At 48.3% G+C, this 14,956-nt stretch overlaps 7 protein-coding genes across 7 annotated transcripts; 3 read left to right on the top strand and 4 right to left on the bottom strand.

Moving 5' to 3' along the window:
• Positions 1-195: 195 nt before the first annotated feature.
• Positions 196-1,365, bottom strand: A1O9_08356 (uncharacterized protein; the record flags this gene model as incomplete). The annotated part of the gene is made up of 1 exon (XM_013402742.1): positions 196-1,365. The coding sequence occupies one exon, from the start codon at positions 1,363-1,365 to the stop codon at positions 196-198; it is 1,170 nt and encodes a 389-aa protein (XP_013258196.1).
• An 808-nt stretch (positions 1,366-2,173) lies between these two features.
• Positions 2,174-3,868, bottom strand: A1O9_08355 (uncharacterized protein; the record flags this gene model as incomplete). Its single annotated transcript, XM_013402741.1, has 4 exons — positions 2,174-2,407; positions 2,466-2,570; positions 2,634-3,714; positions 3,768-3,868. The coding sequence occupies 4 exons, from the start codon at positions 3,866-3,868 to the stop codon at positions 2,174-2,176; spliced, it is 1,521 nt and encodes a 506-aa protein (XP_013258195.1).
• Positions 3,869-5,218: 1,350 nt separating this feature from the next.
• Positions 5,219-5,743, top strand: A1O9_08354 (uncharacterized protein; the record flags this gene model as incomplete). The annotated part of the gene is made up of 1 exon (XM_013402740.1): positions 5,219-5,743. The coding sequence occupies one exon, from the start codon at positions 5,219-5,221 to the stop codon at positions 5,741-5,743; it is 525 nt and encodes a 174-aa protein (XP_013258194.1).
• A 226-nt stretch (positions 5,744-5,969) lies between these two features.
• A1O9_08353 (uncharacterized protein) lies at positions 5,970-7,187 on the bottom strand (the record flags this gene model as incomplete). The annotated part of the gene is made up of 3 exons (XM_013402739.1): positions 5,970-6,594; positions 6,665-6,805; positions 6,862-7,187. 3 exons carry the CDS (start codon positions 7,185-7,187, stop codon positions 5,970-5,972), a joined length of 1,092 nt encoding a protein of 363 aa, XP_013258193.1.
• Positions 7,188-9,240: 2,053 nt separating this feature from the next.
• A1O9_08352 (uncharacterized protein) lies at positions 9,241-9,908 on the top strand (the record flags this gene model as incomplete). Its single annotated transcript, XM_013402738.1, has 2 exons — positions 9,241-9,698; positions 9,848-9,908. 2 exons carry the CDS (start codon positions 9,241-9,243, stop codon positions 9,906-9,908), a joined length of 519 nt encoding a protein of 172 aa, XP_013258192.1.
• A 475-nt stretch (positions 9,909-10,383) lies between these two features.
• Positions 10,384-12,186, top strand: A1O9_08351 (uncharacterized protein; the record flags this gene model as incomplete). The annotated part of the gene is made up of 2 exons (XM_013402737.1): positions 10,384-10,847; positions 10,893-12,186. The coding sequence occupies 2 exons, from the start codon at positions 10,384-10,386 to the stop codon at positions 12,184-12,186; spliced, it is 1,758 nt and encodes a 585-aa protein (XP_013258191.1).
• A 298-nt stretch (positions 12,187-12,484) lies between these two features.
• On the bottom strand, positions 12,485-14,561 carry A1O9_08350 (uncharacterized protein; the record flags this gene model as incomplete). Its single annotated transcript, XM_013402736.1, has 4 exons — positions 12,485-12,663; positions 12,740-12,994; positions 13,063-14,097; positions 14,153-14,561. 4 exons carry the CDS (start codon positions 14,559-14,561, stop codon positions 12,485-12,487), a joined length of 1,878 nt encoding a protein of 625 aa, XP_013258190.1.
• Positions 14,562-14,956: the final 395 nt, after the last annotated feature.

Here is a 14,956-nt window from a genome sequence, read left to right as displayed (position 1 = left end):
CATTGGAACCACTGCTCGATATTGGAGACAACCGCAAGAGTTCTTTCTGTTGGGCCCATATGTTTTCATTCACCGACTTTGGACTCGAGGCTGAGTACGTCACAACAAATCCAAGACCACGGGGGCTACGCTCTTCATCAAATTCAACGTAGCCTGAGTTATTCATCAGCAGATGCAGAGTTTCTAAGATGGCTTCTAGAGCTCTGAACGCACTTCCTTCAACTGGTCTAGTGGCTTCTTCTGACCAAACTCTGCAGTATCATCCTCAAGTTGTCTTGCCAGATCCTCATCTGTCAATGGCAGAGGAATGAAGCCAGCATCGGGGACTAATTCATGAGTTATGTCTCCATGCCTCCCTTCAATGCTCCCTCCTTCCACATCTACCACTACTCTGCGGACACCAGTGCCTGGGCGCAGATCGAGATTCTTCAAAGACACCCAGACAAACTCGTTCTCGGTGGCACTCTCGAAGTAGTAACGAATATCCTTTAGGTCTGCGTATGTTCTCCAAAATGTCGGGGCTACATTCGGTCCTCCGGTAGGAAGATGCATGGAGCAGTACCTCAATGGCACACTGACGGCCCTGATCATGCCTTGAAGTGTTGCAAGAGCCCGAACGGGGCCTCTAACTGGGGCTGCCACGCGCGCATAATGTGCAAGGCGTGCAAATCGATCAGCAGGACGATCCGTACCGGGTAGGGTGATATTCTGCATGCCTAGCCAATAGGAGTCAAGGGCGAGTTGCTGGTCGTACGAAGGCTCATTCGTCATGACCTGATATTTCGGAGATGAATGAACGGTTAGCTTGCCATCGATCCATTCTAGAATCATATTATTTCCTGTGGGGTCGGCCAACGAGATGTGAACTAGTGGGGGCACTGGGAAGATATGGGCCGGAAAGGCCGTCGCGACTTGGTATTTGGCTTCGCCTGCGTCGTCGAATAGGTCCTCCGCGATCTCAGCAATGGATGGGTACATGTCGAGGAAATACTGTAGCCAGACTGCAACGGATACCTGCGGCTTAGAAGCGTTGTATCGGCCGAAGTTGGTGTCTTTGAGGTAGAGAATGTTGCCAGTTAAGCCGGCGGTGTTGAGGCCATCGGTGATAGCGGTTCCTTCCATGGAATGACAAATGCTGCCATATTTACTGGTCCACTTCAGAGAACCCTTTCCAGCGGCACCGTCACGGTCCATTCCTGCTGGGAATGCATAAAGAAATGACTTGTGTGCGGTAAACCAGTCAAGAGTGCGTCCAGAGACGACGCGGATCCCATCAGGCTCATTAGCAGTATAGACGGCTCGGGAGCAAGCGAGACAAAGCGGCGTGTAGAGCATCGATGCCGCCCACAGGCGAAGAAGCTGCATTTTGGTTTTGCTGGCGGCGATAGAATTCTGGGCCGCACCCTTTCCTACAAAACAGGCTTCAAGGTTACTTTCAAGAATTGTCGACCAATATCAACGGCTGCGCAAAGACTGCAAGAACTAAAATGATAGCCGGAATGGGTGGGGTGATATCAGCAGGAGGCTTGTGTTCGGAAACGAGTAAAGACGGATAGGAGGGTGCTAGACTATATAATCACCATACCATGGACCCCTCTCCCACCCAAGGGCCCATGGAGATTGCATTCGCCTTCACGAGGGGGTTTCCGCTGTATCCGTATATTAGTAAGTGTGTCTACCTGCCTGATCTGGAATGGGCCCATATGATATGATATTGGACTGTGTCTCTGCACAACGGTATACATCTCATGAGCGGGCCTATCAACCTTTGAGCAAGTGGGGAATCAGATACCAATTCAAGTGGGGGAATCACTTAGTGTGGCAATAGGAGGAGGGCGTCCAAGGGTAAGGGCTTTTTCGGCCTCAGGGCTCTTATACGTTGTAGAATTCGCCTAACTCTCTGTTTCAGTGTCGCGTCATTTTATGCCATTTTCTCAACAGCAATTCACTTCTTTCACGAAAGTAAATGATCAAGATTGACCATACATAGGAGGTAACGCTCACTCCATGACAATACCAATTTGTTTTTAAAAGGTGTTATTCCATGTGTGAGTTTGAAACCCTCAAGCCTCTGGAGCCAGTCTCAGTGCCTCTTCAGACCGAGAAGCCTGGGCCATGACGACTGCTTTCGCGGAAAATGCACTTGGCACATCCAGCTTCGCAAGTCGCTGCCTTAAATTCTGTTTTCGGCCATTTGATAGTACCACTTGGCGGAAGCTCGCCTAGTCCGTTTGCCGAGATATATCATGGGAACGTACAAGAAAGTAAGGGCAAGGGACAGGAACCCCGAAAGAATGAACATATTCTGTAAGCCCATTCCGATCATCCACGGAATCCGTATCTGAGCCATTACAATAATGAGGAGATTTCGCCAGAAGCTAATTGTGACGAAAGCCTCACCAGCAAGCTATAGACAAGGTTAGTGGAATTCATGAGTGCTGAAGAACTAGGCCTATGAAACGTACTAGTTTGTGACTATCAATCACGTAAGTCAAGATGTTGTCGCCATATGCGATTCCTCCAGCAGCATAGATTGCGCCACCAATAGCAGGAACGATCCAATGCATTCCCTACACTATTCTTTAGCTATGTGCTCCTCTTAGTCATCTGAGATTGTCCCTTGACTAACTTACCTTTGCTGTAGTAACCCCAAACATAATGATACCAGCGGCAGTTAGCACACAGGGCAGATGAAGTAGGTAAAGGCGCATTTCAGGCTCGTAGTAGCCATGATTTCTTTTGGCAAACCATACAATAGCTTTGTCAGTCAGGGGACCACCGTACAAGGTTCCAATCATGAAGCCTGTAAAGGGTCCTAGACACATGTAGCCGACTTGTGCCGGTGTGAAATTATATGGTGGGTAAGGAAAAACCATATTGAGAACCACGATGATGTTGACAAGCCAGCAAAGAGCGACTGAGTATTGAAATGCTGCAAATGCGACGATGGGTAGACGGAACATGATCAGGACTGGGCGATAGAATAACTCTCGGAGTGATTCATCAGTAGGGCGAGTTGAAGACAACCGCTGTTTCCAAGAGGCTAGAGGAACCGTGTCGTCAATTTGAATTCCTGTGTCAATCTGATACAAGGACTCCTCTGCTTCAGCTTTGGCAGGCTCAGTTACCATCGATCCACCTTCTCTCTCTATGGCTGTTTGAGAAGGAACTTCGGAGCTCGCCACCGTTATGCTTTGCTGTCCTTCGCTTAGAGGGATATATTTTGTTTCCTCATATAAAAAAATGAATGCGAGAAAGACGAAGCCGGTAAAAATAGATAGAACATAGTAGACCCAACGCCACCCTGATGCTGTTGCGTGCACTCCGGCTAACATAGGTGTCAAGAAATTTCCGGCGACAACTGTCAGTAGGTAGATGCCATTCATCGTGGCCCGTTGGTGAACGAAAAAAAGATCGGCAATTGTACAGCCGATAATTGCTTCGTTTGTTGCCCCAGCCAAGCCCATGATCAGATTCGTGAGATAGAGTTCCCACAGAGTGTCCATGCGGGATGACCAAACCGACATGGCGAAGACTATAGCCGTCGAAATAATATAGACCGGCCTTCTGCCATACTTGATGGCAAATGGCATGAAGACGACGGTTCCCATGGCAAGACCAGCGCAAAAGATGGATTGCGAGTTATTAAGTTGTTTGAAGGTGACATTGAGCGAGACAACCAATTGCTGCCAAACAATGACTTGAACGCTTAGACTAGGTTAAGACTTTAGTGACTCTCACGTTCCAAAGTGCAGGAATGTGCATACGCGGTAAAGACGACAAGAGTCACGGTTAGGACTAGACCGAAATTGAGAGCCTTGCGCCCCAATTTCCAGTTCTGAAGCACATCAGCCTGCGTGAAGGTCATATTTGATGTTAGACTTGAACATACCAACGGTTGATTAGGATCCGATGTTGGAGTGGGACTGAACTGAAATCGTGGGTCAAGTCCACCAGGTTCTGGGCTCTCGTTAGCATACTGGTCTTCGTGGCACGAAGTAAATGGTTGTTCTTGCCAGTGAACATTTTGACCGTCCCTGGAGGAAGATCATCATCATTGGTTTGAGGATCGACGGTGTTGGTAGCCATGACTAGGTGGATTTGGGTGAAACTTGCAATGTAGAAGAAGGTTGTCGAAGTCGATGCTTCCAACGCTCGAGATGAATGTCAATTGCTTATATGCACAACCTTCTGCTAAAGACTACAGTAGTAGGCATGCCTTGTTATCTACCCATGGGAGTCTCGATTCCGGTGGGGTGCCTGTTCATTGGTCAAAGACCTGTCGGAATCAAGTCTTCTCGCATGGGGGGTCGCTAGCTCCACCGAGGACTGCCAAGGGCGGATGAAGTTCGTTTAGGATTGTTGTCAACAAGCCAGTCCATACTTGGAAGGTAGACCCAGGTAACCTACACAGGTATTCTCTGGTAAAGTAGCCGTGACTCTGACCACTGCACAAGCTAGTTACGACTGATGTTTTCATTGGTCGATGGCAAATCATGATCGGGCGCAATACTTACGAACAAACAAAATGTCCATCTAATCAGTGGCGAAGACTGACTTTCCCCAAGCTCACTTCGCTTCGAGGACCTGAGCGTCTCGCCCTTGGCGGGATATCCGAAGCTTAGCTAGCTTGGAATAGATTGGATAGATTCTTGAATAGAATCGGTGTCACAATAGTCGTAAATTATACGTGATACTGAACTATGTGGGCTTCCATCCCACCTACTCCACAGCCTCTCGCCAGGATCTTCAAATGAATTCGCCCGAGTTGCAGAGAGGATGGTGCAATCATTTTGGACTTACGGTCGGTAGTTAACAGTGTAACCCATGGTGTAATTTGAGCAACGAGAAAGAAAAAATGGGCCTGTGCTCCGCAAAGATGTAGCTTAGAAGGAGAAGCTTAGAAGACGTACATCGGCCAAATCGATGCCATAAAAGACCGTTATCATCGTCGGATGCAGTGTCGGAGGAATATGCTACGCTCTGGCAAGAGAATTTCAGAAAGGGGGACTGATAGTTTTTGCGACAGCCAGAAACTTGGCCAAGACGCCCTCTTAGAAGACACCCTGAACATCCGTATACTCGACCTCGATGTCACTTCCCCAGCCGATATCGCCGGGTTGTCCAAACCGTTAAGTCTTGCACGGGAGGCGCTTTTGATTACCTGGTCAACGATTTCGGCCAGTGTTGCCTCATTCCCGCACTGGACATAGATGTTATGCGAGGGAAAATACTGTCCGACCTCAATCTTTGGGGTAAGATCAGCATGATCCCAGGATTTGCTCCTCTCCTCATTGCAGCAAAGGAAATGATTGCAACCTTCCTTACGCAGGTGAGATTTGGAAGCATGACGATCCAATTCAAGATGCTGCTATTAAGCCAAGGCGTGTACAATGTATCCAAAACTGCCGTTCATTTATTTGACGAGACACTGAAAATCGAGTCTTCAATTTTGGACGACAAACTGCTGGCGGTGGCGACTGGCTCGGTTCGGACAAACGTCACCTTTAACTTTCTAGACCTCAAAGTGCCTCAAGGCTCGAGATACCTGCCTGCGCAGGCTAATCTGAATCAAATAGCCAATGCAAACAATGGCTACACCAGAACGCCCAGCGACCTATTTGCAAGTAAAGTTGTACGAGACATCTTGGGTGATGCGAGTGGGAAACTTTGGAGAGGGAACTACGCAAGCATTGTAAAGTTCTGCTCAACATTCATATCAATGTTCATCATGGTAAATTGACACGCCGGGCTATCCGGGAAGTTTCACTGACTCTACTTCCAGGATCGGACTGTTTCGGGCAACGAAGATCTTGATAAGATAGCTGCAGGTCTAGGATAACCCTGATGGGTAGACTGAGCTCGAGAGTGTGCTTCTTGAATGCTATTCCACTGTTGTTTGTCTGTACGCTACTCAATTACAGAGCTCTGTTGTATCAGCTTCTACGATGAGCTCAACGGCGAAGCAATCATCTACTGCCAATGCCGTCCACAACTGGTTGTTCAATGCTCAAAAAATCTTTTAAGAACGCCCATCTGCCTAATTGTCCCCATCCTCGAGCCTTCCACGTATTCAGCGTCTTGGGAAAGAACTCAACAATATGTCTAATACTGTCGTCGTGGGCAAGTATCACGAAAACATTGTCGTAGCCATCCAGGGCCTGTAGTCTCTCTATTGTAGCTGCTGCATCAACAACGTCATGACAGAATTCAGCATACTGTAGACCCTTAGGGATTTCGAAAAAAGGCTCTGCGCGGCTTTTCCCAATGTTTGCAAGATAGCGCTCAAACGCGGCACCTGGGCATGATCTTACGCCTCGGCGTGCGAATGGGTCTGGGGTAATAGTGTCTGGCAGTGGTTGTTGTTTTGATGGCCTGAACTCCCCATTATTGTGACAAGCATCACCACCTAGCAGCAAAAATGTGTCAGGATTGCGGGTGGTTCTGACAAGGCCGCATACATGTCCGATGGTGTGTCCTGGAGCATCGAGGACGTAAAATGATCCATCACCAAAGTAATCAAATCCTCGCCAGGGCCCAATCTGCACAATGCCTTCAGAGCCCTTGAAGTTGATTTCTATCACTCTTTTCCCACTGCACGGATGGATCAGTATCACCTTTTTTGTGTCCGTCGAGAGGCGATCAGGTTTGGGAGAGCACGCACCTATAATCGCTCTCCAATATTGAAGAATCCTTACCAAGAGGATAGCCAGGCATATAAGCTTTTGAGAATCCCGGCCCTACTACGATATTTGTTTGATCTGGAAATAGGGATGGATCTCCTATATGATCAAAATGATGATGGCTATCTCTCGATCAGTAATGTCGTTGAGTTTCATAGCTGGTGGATAAGAGCCAGACCTAAGAACTATAGCCTCGACATCCCCGGGGGCGATTCCATGCTGGTCGAGAGATTCGATCACGTCCTGATCCATGGTGATCTTGATATGTTCGCGTTCGATCTCTCCCTGTACGCTGGGGGAGAGTTTCTTCCAGTCGTTGCGAAGCCCTAGATCGAATAGGACTTTGCGGTCTTCGTTATTACGAAGCAGAAAGACATAGCAAGGGACGTTCATGTGCTCATTCCCAGGAATAATAGGTTGCATATAATTCTCAATCGGTATTTCACGAAGGAAGCATGTGTTAATGACGCTAACCTCTGTCACAGAACCCGGAGGAGCTATCATAGCTGAGCGCTTATAGTTGGCCGTCTTTGCAGATGATCTTTGAGTGAGTGCAATTGATTCAGGCCGCGTCTCTTTTAACACATACGGAAGCAGATCATAGCATGGGTCGAATCTGGACCCAGCGGCGGTATTAGAAGGTTTTTGAACTTTGAAAGTTACCTTGCCTTCAGCAAGAAACCCGCACTACTTGTTTAGTGGTTATCCTGTTCTGACCAACCAGCAAATACCTAATCAGACCTCTCAAGATCGATCGCACACAGTCAGATACCACCTTATCTTCGGTGAGACGCCCAGAAAGCAGCGGATTCAGTTTATCTACCTTCCATTTTCATTGCTCGCATTTGCTACTGATCATTATCCCAAGGCGCCCTCCTAGCGAGGCCTGTCGACATCGACCGACCATATTCATGATGTGCCGAGGTCTGTTTGCAGTTGAATGACATTTCCTCCTTCATGTGCTGATATTGCAGCATGGTGCCGAGAATCGCGCCAGGAAAGCAAAGGCAGACGCCTATCTAGCTCGGGAGGGCAAGTTTTATACCGAACTGGGCAGGTTGACACGCTGTCCATATCGCAACGTTTTCCTGCCACATTACATCCCGAGAACACGAGCAGCACAGGCGTCCATACAGATAATTGGTCTGTCCTTTTAATCTGAGCGAAGTATGGCCGTGTTCGTGCTATTGAGAAGAAGAGTCACACGTCACAATTTCGAACACATGAAGATTTTTAAGTTCGTACGGGCGAGGCGTGGCTTAGTGTTGCCTGCAAGAGAAGATAGTCTGTTCGACCAAGACTACTTCAAGATTTTAGGCCGACTAGCAGGCCCGTGATCACTACGCGGCATGTTCTACGCAACACATCGTTCGTAGATTTGGCTTGGAGGGTAATGGCAGAGGTGACCAGATTATCTCCTCTAAACTCAATCGAATTTTATCCGGTGCTGGGATTTCGGAGATCATTCATCAAGCGACCAAGAGCCCTAGGGGTTTACGACACACAGGAATGATATTCATAACACCGAGCAGATGTTTTCCCGGGCGTCCAACATACCCAAAACTCTCGTGGGGAGGGGCTCTCCCTATTGCTGCACGGGTTGTGGAAAATAAGTCATCCATGATAGTTGAGAACTTGAGACGTTATCTCTTCGCCTCGAAAATATTATGGCTATCTCCCTTGCGTTAGCCAACGACCTTTTTTCTTGGCGTAAACGACTAAGACTTGAAATTAATATTACTAGGTGTCCTAGAGGATTGAAATAGCTTTCATTACCTAATCACTATATAGATTTATTGTTAGGCACTACTCGTGCTAAGAGGCGGGTATAGCTAGTAGATATATTAATTGGCAGACCCTATCTCTTAAGTACAAGTAGTACCTTAACGTCCGCGTCGTAGCAAGCTCTAAGCATAAGGATCCCAAAAGGGTCCCATGCGACGGGCTTCTCAAATAATTATAGGCTTGGCGGCCCTCTTGGCCTATAGGTAACGTGACGTTAACTAAAGGTCACGGGACTCGGCCTAGTCCATCTCTTAGCGTTGTCATTCCTAACGTTTATACATAATAGCGCTATAGTATAAATCTTAACTAATACGAGTTATATTATAAAATCTAGTATACATTAAGTTTAGTTACTTCCAGAAGTTTTATACTTATAGATACAGAAAATAGCTAGTAGGAGGTATAATAACTCTACTAGTACTGATATCGAGGTGTAACCGGTTTTGAGGTGGTACACGCTAACCTAGAATAGTCTCTACCATCCGCGGAGGGGAAAACTAGGTAAGCTTACTAGGGCGAGCGAACGACGACTAATCTAATCAATCGAAGCCTCATGGGTTCTTTTATAAACAAGAGACTGCTCTAACACCGTGCCCCTATTTACCTTACGGCGTTCGTGCATTTAACTTCTTAAGACCAGTGGCCAAGGACGCATCGCGTTCCGTCCATCCCGAACAGCCTGAGTCGTCAGTTCTGGATGATACGTAGAAAGAGGATGATATGGGACTACAACCTCGTCTTTAGACTCTAGAAACCACACGTTTGATGAGCGATGGATCCTCTCAGCGTCATTGCCAGCGTCATTGCTGTACTCCAAGCAGCTAATGCTGTCATTTCGATTTGCTATGACTTCAAGGCTGCCATGAAAGATGTCCCGAAGACGCTTACGTGGATCATTACTGAGATACAGGAATTGCGGAGTGTCCTCGAAACGATGGATCAACTCGCCTCAAGGGACTCAAATACCGACCCAGGTTTGTCGCTGAAGCAGTGGCGCTCCTTCGAAATAGTCTCCGAACCCCAGACTGGACCCCTGGCGGCGTGCCTACGGGAACTCAAGTCTTTAGAGACCTTGATAGGTGGTCAATCCGGAGATAAGAAAGGGTCCAAAACGAAAGCCCTACTTCAAGTGATGAAGTGGCAGTTTGGCGGTGAGGAAATTCGACTTTCCTTGCAACGGATTGAACGCATCAAGAGTACCCTCAGCTTGGCTATCACAGCAGACGAAGCGTACGTGGTATTTCCTTCCAAATGTATCCACTCCGAGAGTTTGGAGATGTCGAGCTGTTGCTCCTATTTACGGATACCCCGGCTGACTTATTTTCCAAGTGCATTACTGCTTGATATTCAAGAGATGACTTCTTCCCTTGCCTCAACAGTCGGGTCGATGAGAAGCGATATTACGACAATAACTCAGAATATGCAAACCAGAGAACTTAGTTTGTTCCATAATTATCCCGAAAACCTGAAACCTGTCGACCGCTAACTCTTCATAACAAGACAAGACGCATAGAAGCATCCTCAAATGGCTTTCTCCGGTTGACCCAAGGGTTAGTCACGAAGCGGCCACAAAGATCCACCAAGATGGCACAAATAATTGGTTCGTGCAATCTGAAGAGTTTAAGCGCTGGCACACGGCAAAGCGTTCTTTTTTGTGGCTAAGTGGTTTCCGTACGTACTCTGAAGCATAACTTATGCCTGAAATGTACTGATTTCTCGCCCTCAAAGCCGGTGCTGGTAAGACAATCTTGTTGTAGGTAGCGTTGCTATCCTTCATTAGTTCTGGGCCCTGACTTCTACTAGCTCAAGTACCGTGACTTATCTCAGACAACAAGTGGACGACGGAGGTGGAGACAATCTAGTTGCAATCTTTTACTGCGACTTTAGGAGAAAAGAAACCCAAGACCTGGTGAATATGATAGGATCCCTGGTCAGTCAACTCTGCTTTCAAAGCGGGATTTTCCCGATCGAACTCGAAGAAGCTTTTCAACAAGTTCACAATACGGTTGGTCACCAAAAGCCGACATTACAGCTTCTTCGACAGATTCTGGAAAACTTTGTGCAACGGTCTCATGTTGTGATTTTAATCGATGCCCTAGATGAATGTCTCCAGCGACAGGAGGCGGTCGACTTCATCTCAGGTCTACAGAGAACAAAATCCTCCCCAAGTATTCTGATCACGAGCCGAGATGATGTAGAGATGCAAGCTGGTTTGTACATGTTTACCCACATGAGAATTGAAGGCCATTTAGCAGAAGTTAATCAAGACGTGGAGTCATATATCAAGCACCGGCTTTCGTCAGAGCGAAGACTACAGTGGCTCAATGATAGTGTCAAAGATGACATAGCTAGTCTGCTGATCGAGAAGTCCGCTGGGATGTAAGTGCTTCATTTGACTTCCCTGGACGGCTGCTGATCAGGCAGGTTTCGCTGGGTCCAATGCCAGATCGACGCCATAGCAATTCTTCGCACAGTCAAGGCCATTCGCGCTGCTCTCAAGGAACTTCCCAAGGGACTGGACGAAACATACGACAACATCTTAACAAAAATTCCAGACTCGGACACGGAAACCGTGCGCCGAATTCTGATGTGGGTTTCATTCGCCGTCATGCCCCTGACCCTGAGTGCCGTCCATGAGGCAATTGCCATCGACCCTTATATGGACCACCTGGACGAAGAATCAACTCTGCGGACCCCGCAAGACATGCTTGACCTCTGTGGTAGTCTGGTTATTGCGTCTGAGGAAGGGTATCTTGGACTCGCCCATTTGTCTGTGAAGGAGTATCTCCTCTCACAGCGAACCAAGCAGAATAAGGCCGTATCGGCGTATGCACTCGAACCAGACAGCGCTAACCATGAACTTGCTGAGAATTGCCTGGCCTATCTGTCTTTCCATGAATTATCCTCTGGACCTTGTCCGAGCGCTGACGACTACACATCCAGGCTGATTCGCTTACCACTGGTCAACTATGCGGCGGTCAGCTGGTCGTACTTCGTCCGCGCTACGACGGTGACCCCGAAATTACAGGACCGCATTACCCGATTTTTCCACACGCCTCCATCACCAACCTTCATGTCCTGGGTGCAGGTCTTGAACGCAATCCATGGGAGCTGGGACTTCTACCCTCACACCACGACGACGCTGTACTACGCGTCGACGTTCGGTCTAGCTGATACGGTGGAAGATCTGCTCCGTAACCCGGACATTAAGGCTCTCCTCGACGCTCCGGGGAGCCGCTTCGGCGGCACCGCACTACACGGCGCCGTCCTTCGCGAGCATCTAAGCGTCATGCAACTCCTGTTGGATGCCGGGGCTGACGCAAACAAGGCTGACCTGAACAAGATTAGCCCACTGCACACAGCAGCAGAGTACGGCAACCCGGATGTCATTACGATGCTCCTGGAAGCCGGAGCGAACCTGCACGCTCTTGACCATGAAGGCCAAACCCCGTACGACTGGGCTGTCCGCGCCGCCAACTCCGTGGCAATCAGTATGTTATCCAGGGCCGCCGAGTTATTAACAGAGGTCAATCCAGGTCCCCCTTTTCCTTCCACTCCACCGTCGAGCAGACCTAGTTCGTTTCCCGGCAGCGCAGAGTTACCATCATACCCGACAGACCCTCGAAATGAAGCCATTTTGTTGATGTCCCGCCGAGGAACGCTCCGGCTCGACTCGAGAATAAGCTTTCTGAATCGGTCCAAGAGCGCGGACTCGTGATTCCCATCTCATTTTGCCACTATATGTATCGTTCAACAAATCGTGATAATTTCATCCAGAAATTATTCCATTGAAAGTGGTGGAGTTCAATTCGTCTAGGAAAGGGAAGGTGTTTGGGTACTATCAAGCAGTTTCTCAGCTTATTCTGTGGCTTTCCAACTTCAGTATCTCTCTTCAACTATATCCGCAAAATTTATCATCTAGCATCTGTTTATCCAATTCACTCGTTTCGAAATTCAAAGCATTTCTCTTGTCTAGAATTTCCTTATCTTCTGGAATTTCGCTGCCCTTGTTCTTCTTAGTAGTACAGAAACGTCGCCTCAGGATGTTCCAAAAACCAAGTATCATCACCGCCCTCCATTTCCCTCGTAGAGAAGCCGTTTCCCAGATACTGGAAGCGATTCTCGGTCTCGTAGGTATACTCATAGTCCTCGAACTTGGGTCGCTCAAGCGTGTGGAACCAGTGAATGCGACTCCCTGAACGAAGACAAGTGTTAGAACGGTGGTAAGTACTATATAACATTGTTACACCATTTCCCTAGAAGAGGCCTACCAGGATGAATGGCCAGCACAGGGCCATCGACTTTCCCGTTCTTGAACCATGATCGACATTTGGCTGCCCAGGCAGTGCGTGGCATGAAGTGCTGAACGTGGGTGATGAAATCATCACATGCGGATTGCTTAACGTCGTATGCTTTGATGCCTTCTATCTGCGCTTTCGTGACCAGCTGCATCACGTATTTCGAGCACTGTTCAGTAATTGTGAATACGCTTCCGTGGGAGATGGGGGCGTTTGGGCCAAGGAATACTATATTGGGAGTGTACGCGGTCAGCCGTCGGGCAGGGCAAGCGGGAAAAGGAGCCTCTCAGCCTTACCGAAATAATTTGGGAATTTCGGGACGGTCATTGAAAGATACGCATAAGGGATGTTTCTCGACCATACGTCCGTCAAGCTGACGCCTTCGCGGCCGATTATCGAGAAACGAGGGGTGAAAGAAACGTCGAAACCCGTGGCGCAGACTATCGCATCCAGCTCGATATGCTCGCCGTTCGACATCAACAATCCAGTCTGGTCCGCTCTCTCAATCCTCGCATCGGTTATGATCCGGACGTTCTCTTTCGTGAAGCTCTCTAGGTAGCCGATACCGGGCGTGATCCTCCTGCATCCAACAGGAAATTCTGGTATTATCTTCTCCGCGTACTCTTTAGCACCTGCTGGACCGAGCAGCTGTACCATACTCTCGTAGGCCATTTTGCGCACTTCTTCTGCCCTTTCACTTCCGTTAACTAGCATCTGAAACTTGCCGTTGATTTCTCTTTCGACTTGTTTTCGAAACTCCATGTAGGATCTAGGATCGTTGCGAAAATGTTCTCTCTGCTCATCACTGAATCGGTCTGGCATTGACCCACCTCTCAGGGATGGATACCTCGAGGCTGCTCCTGGTGTTACCCATGTCGGAGAACGTATGACGTGCACGAGCTCCTTGACCCTTGGTTGCATAGCAGGAACTATCTGAATTCCAGTCGAGCCGTTGCCGATGACGGCGATTTTCAGGTCGTCATAATCCCAGCTTTCTGGCCAACTAGCACTGTGAACCAGTTTCCCTTGGAAACCATGGAGCCCTGGTATGTTTGGCCATCTCCAATTATTGAGAATGCCGCCAGCATTTACCAGAAAATGGCACCAGTCGGAGAAGACCAACTGATTCACGGTGTCCTCGATTTCGACGTTCCATACGCAATCATTTTCGTTCCAGGTTGCGCCAATCACTTTGTGGTTGAGATGGACGTACTTTGCCAAATCGTACTTCTTGACACAAGATTCCAGATATTCTCTGATCTCATCTGATGGGGAGAACATCTCTGCCCAATCGGGATTCGGCTCCCACGAGAATTGGTAGTTGTGAGACGCTGTCCAATCAGTCAACATTTATATTTCCATATCTGCTGAGGGGTTCTCACTCACGAATATCACATTTGCACCCGGGATAACGGTTTTCATACCACGTGCCTCCAATCGCTGGCGACTTCTCATATATGGCCAAATCCGTATGTTGCATGTTCTTCTGGACTTGATATGCAAGATTCACCCCACTTGCCCCGGCACCAATACATATCATACGGACAGGCCGTACTGTACCTATTGGTTGCTCTGAAACCTTGTAGTTCTTGGATATACTCAAGTGTGGGATCTTTTCCGTGTCATAAGAGGCTCCGTCTTGTTTCTGAGATTGTGAACCGTTGAGAGGAACATCTCGGGACATAGAGGTATGATCGACGCCCACAGTGTCTGTCTTGGCTATCTTCTGCTTGATAATGCTGTGCTGCAGCCGCATGGGGTTTTTAACGTCAGTTTCTACAGCAGACGGCGCCATCGTTGTTGGAGACAATTGAACAGGAGCACAGGCAATGGACTCTGATCAGATAAAACTACAAGGCTTTGAATTTCCTTCGCAAGCATTTATTACCTGAACATGATTGAAATTGCGTTCAATGGATCACCAGCCATCGGCTGTTGGAGCAATTGCGCGGGGAGTGTCAGTGGCAATGCTCGTTTGGTTGTTTGCCGATCGGTAATGATGGTTTGCCGGGATCTCGGCCCCGGTTCCAAAGGAGCCATAACCGACGTGCGAGAATATGATAAATTTCCGTACCCTTTGCCGCAGCTGATCTTGCGCTGTTCTTCCCGTCAGAACGCATCCCATCACAGTTTCAGCCAGCCAGTGGCTGGGGTGAGGGGGAGCAATACTGCTTTATGGCAACTTGTATC

Source organism: Exophiala aquamarina (assembly GCF_000709125.1).
Source record: "Exophiala aquamarina CBS 119918 chromosome Unknown aczIA-supercont1.7, whole genome shotgun sequence".
In the NCBI taxonomy this organism is placed as follows: domain Eukaryota; kingdom Fungi; phylum Ascomycota; class Eurotiomycetes; order Chaetothyriales; family Herpotrichiellaceae; genus Exophiala; species Exophiala aquamarina.
This window is presented reverse-complemented; position numbering and strand designations above follow the sequence as displayed.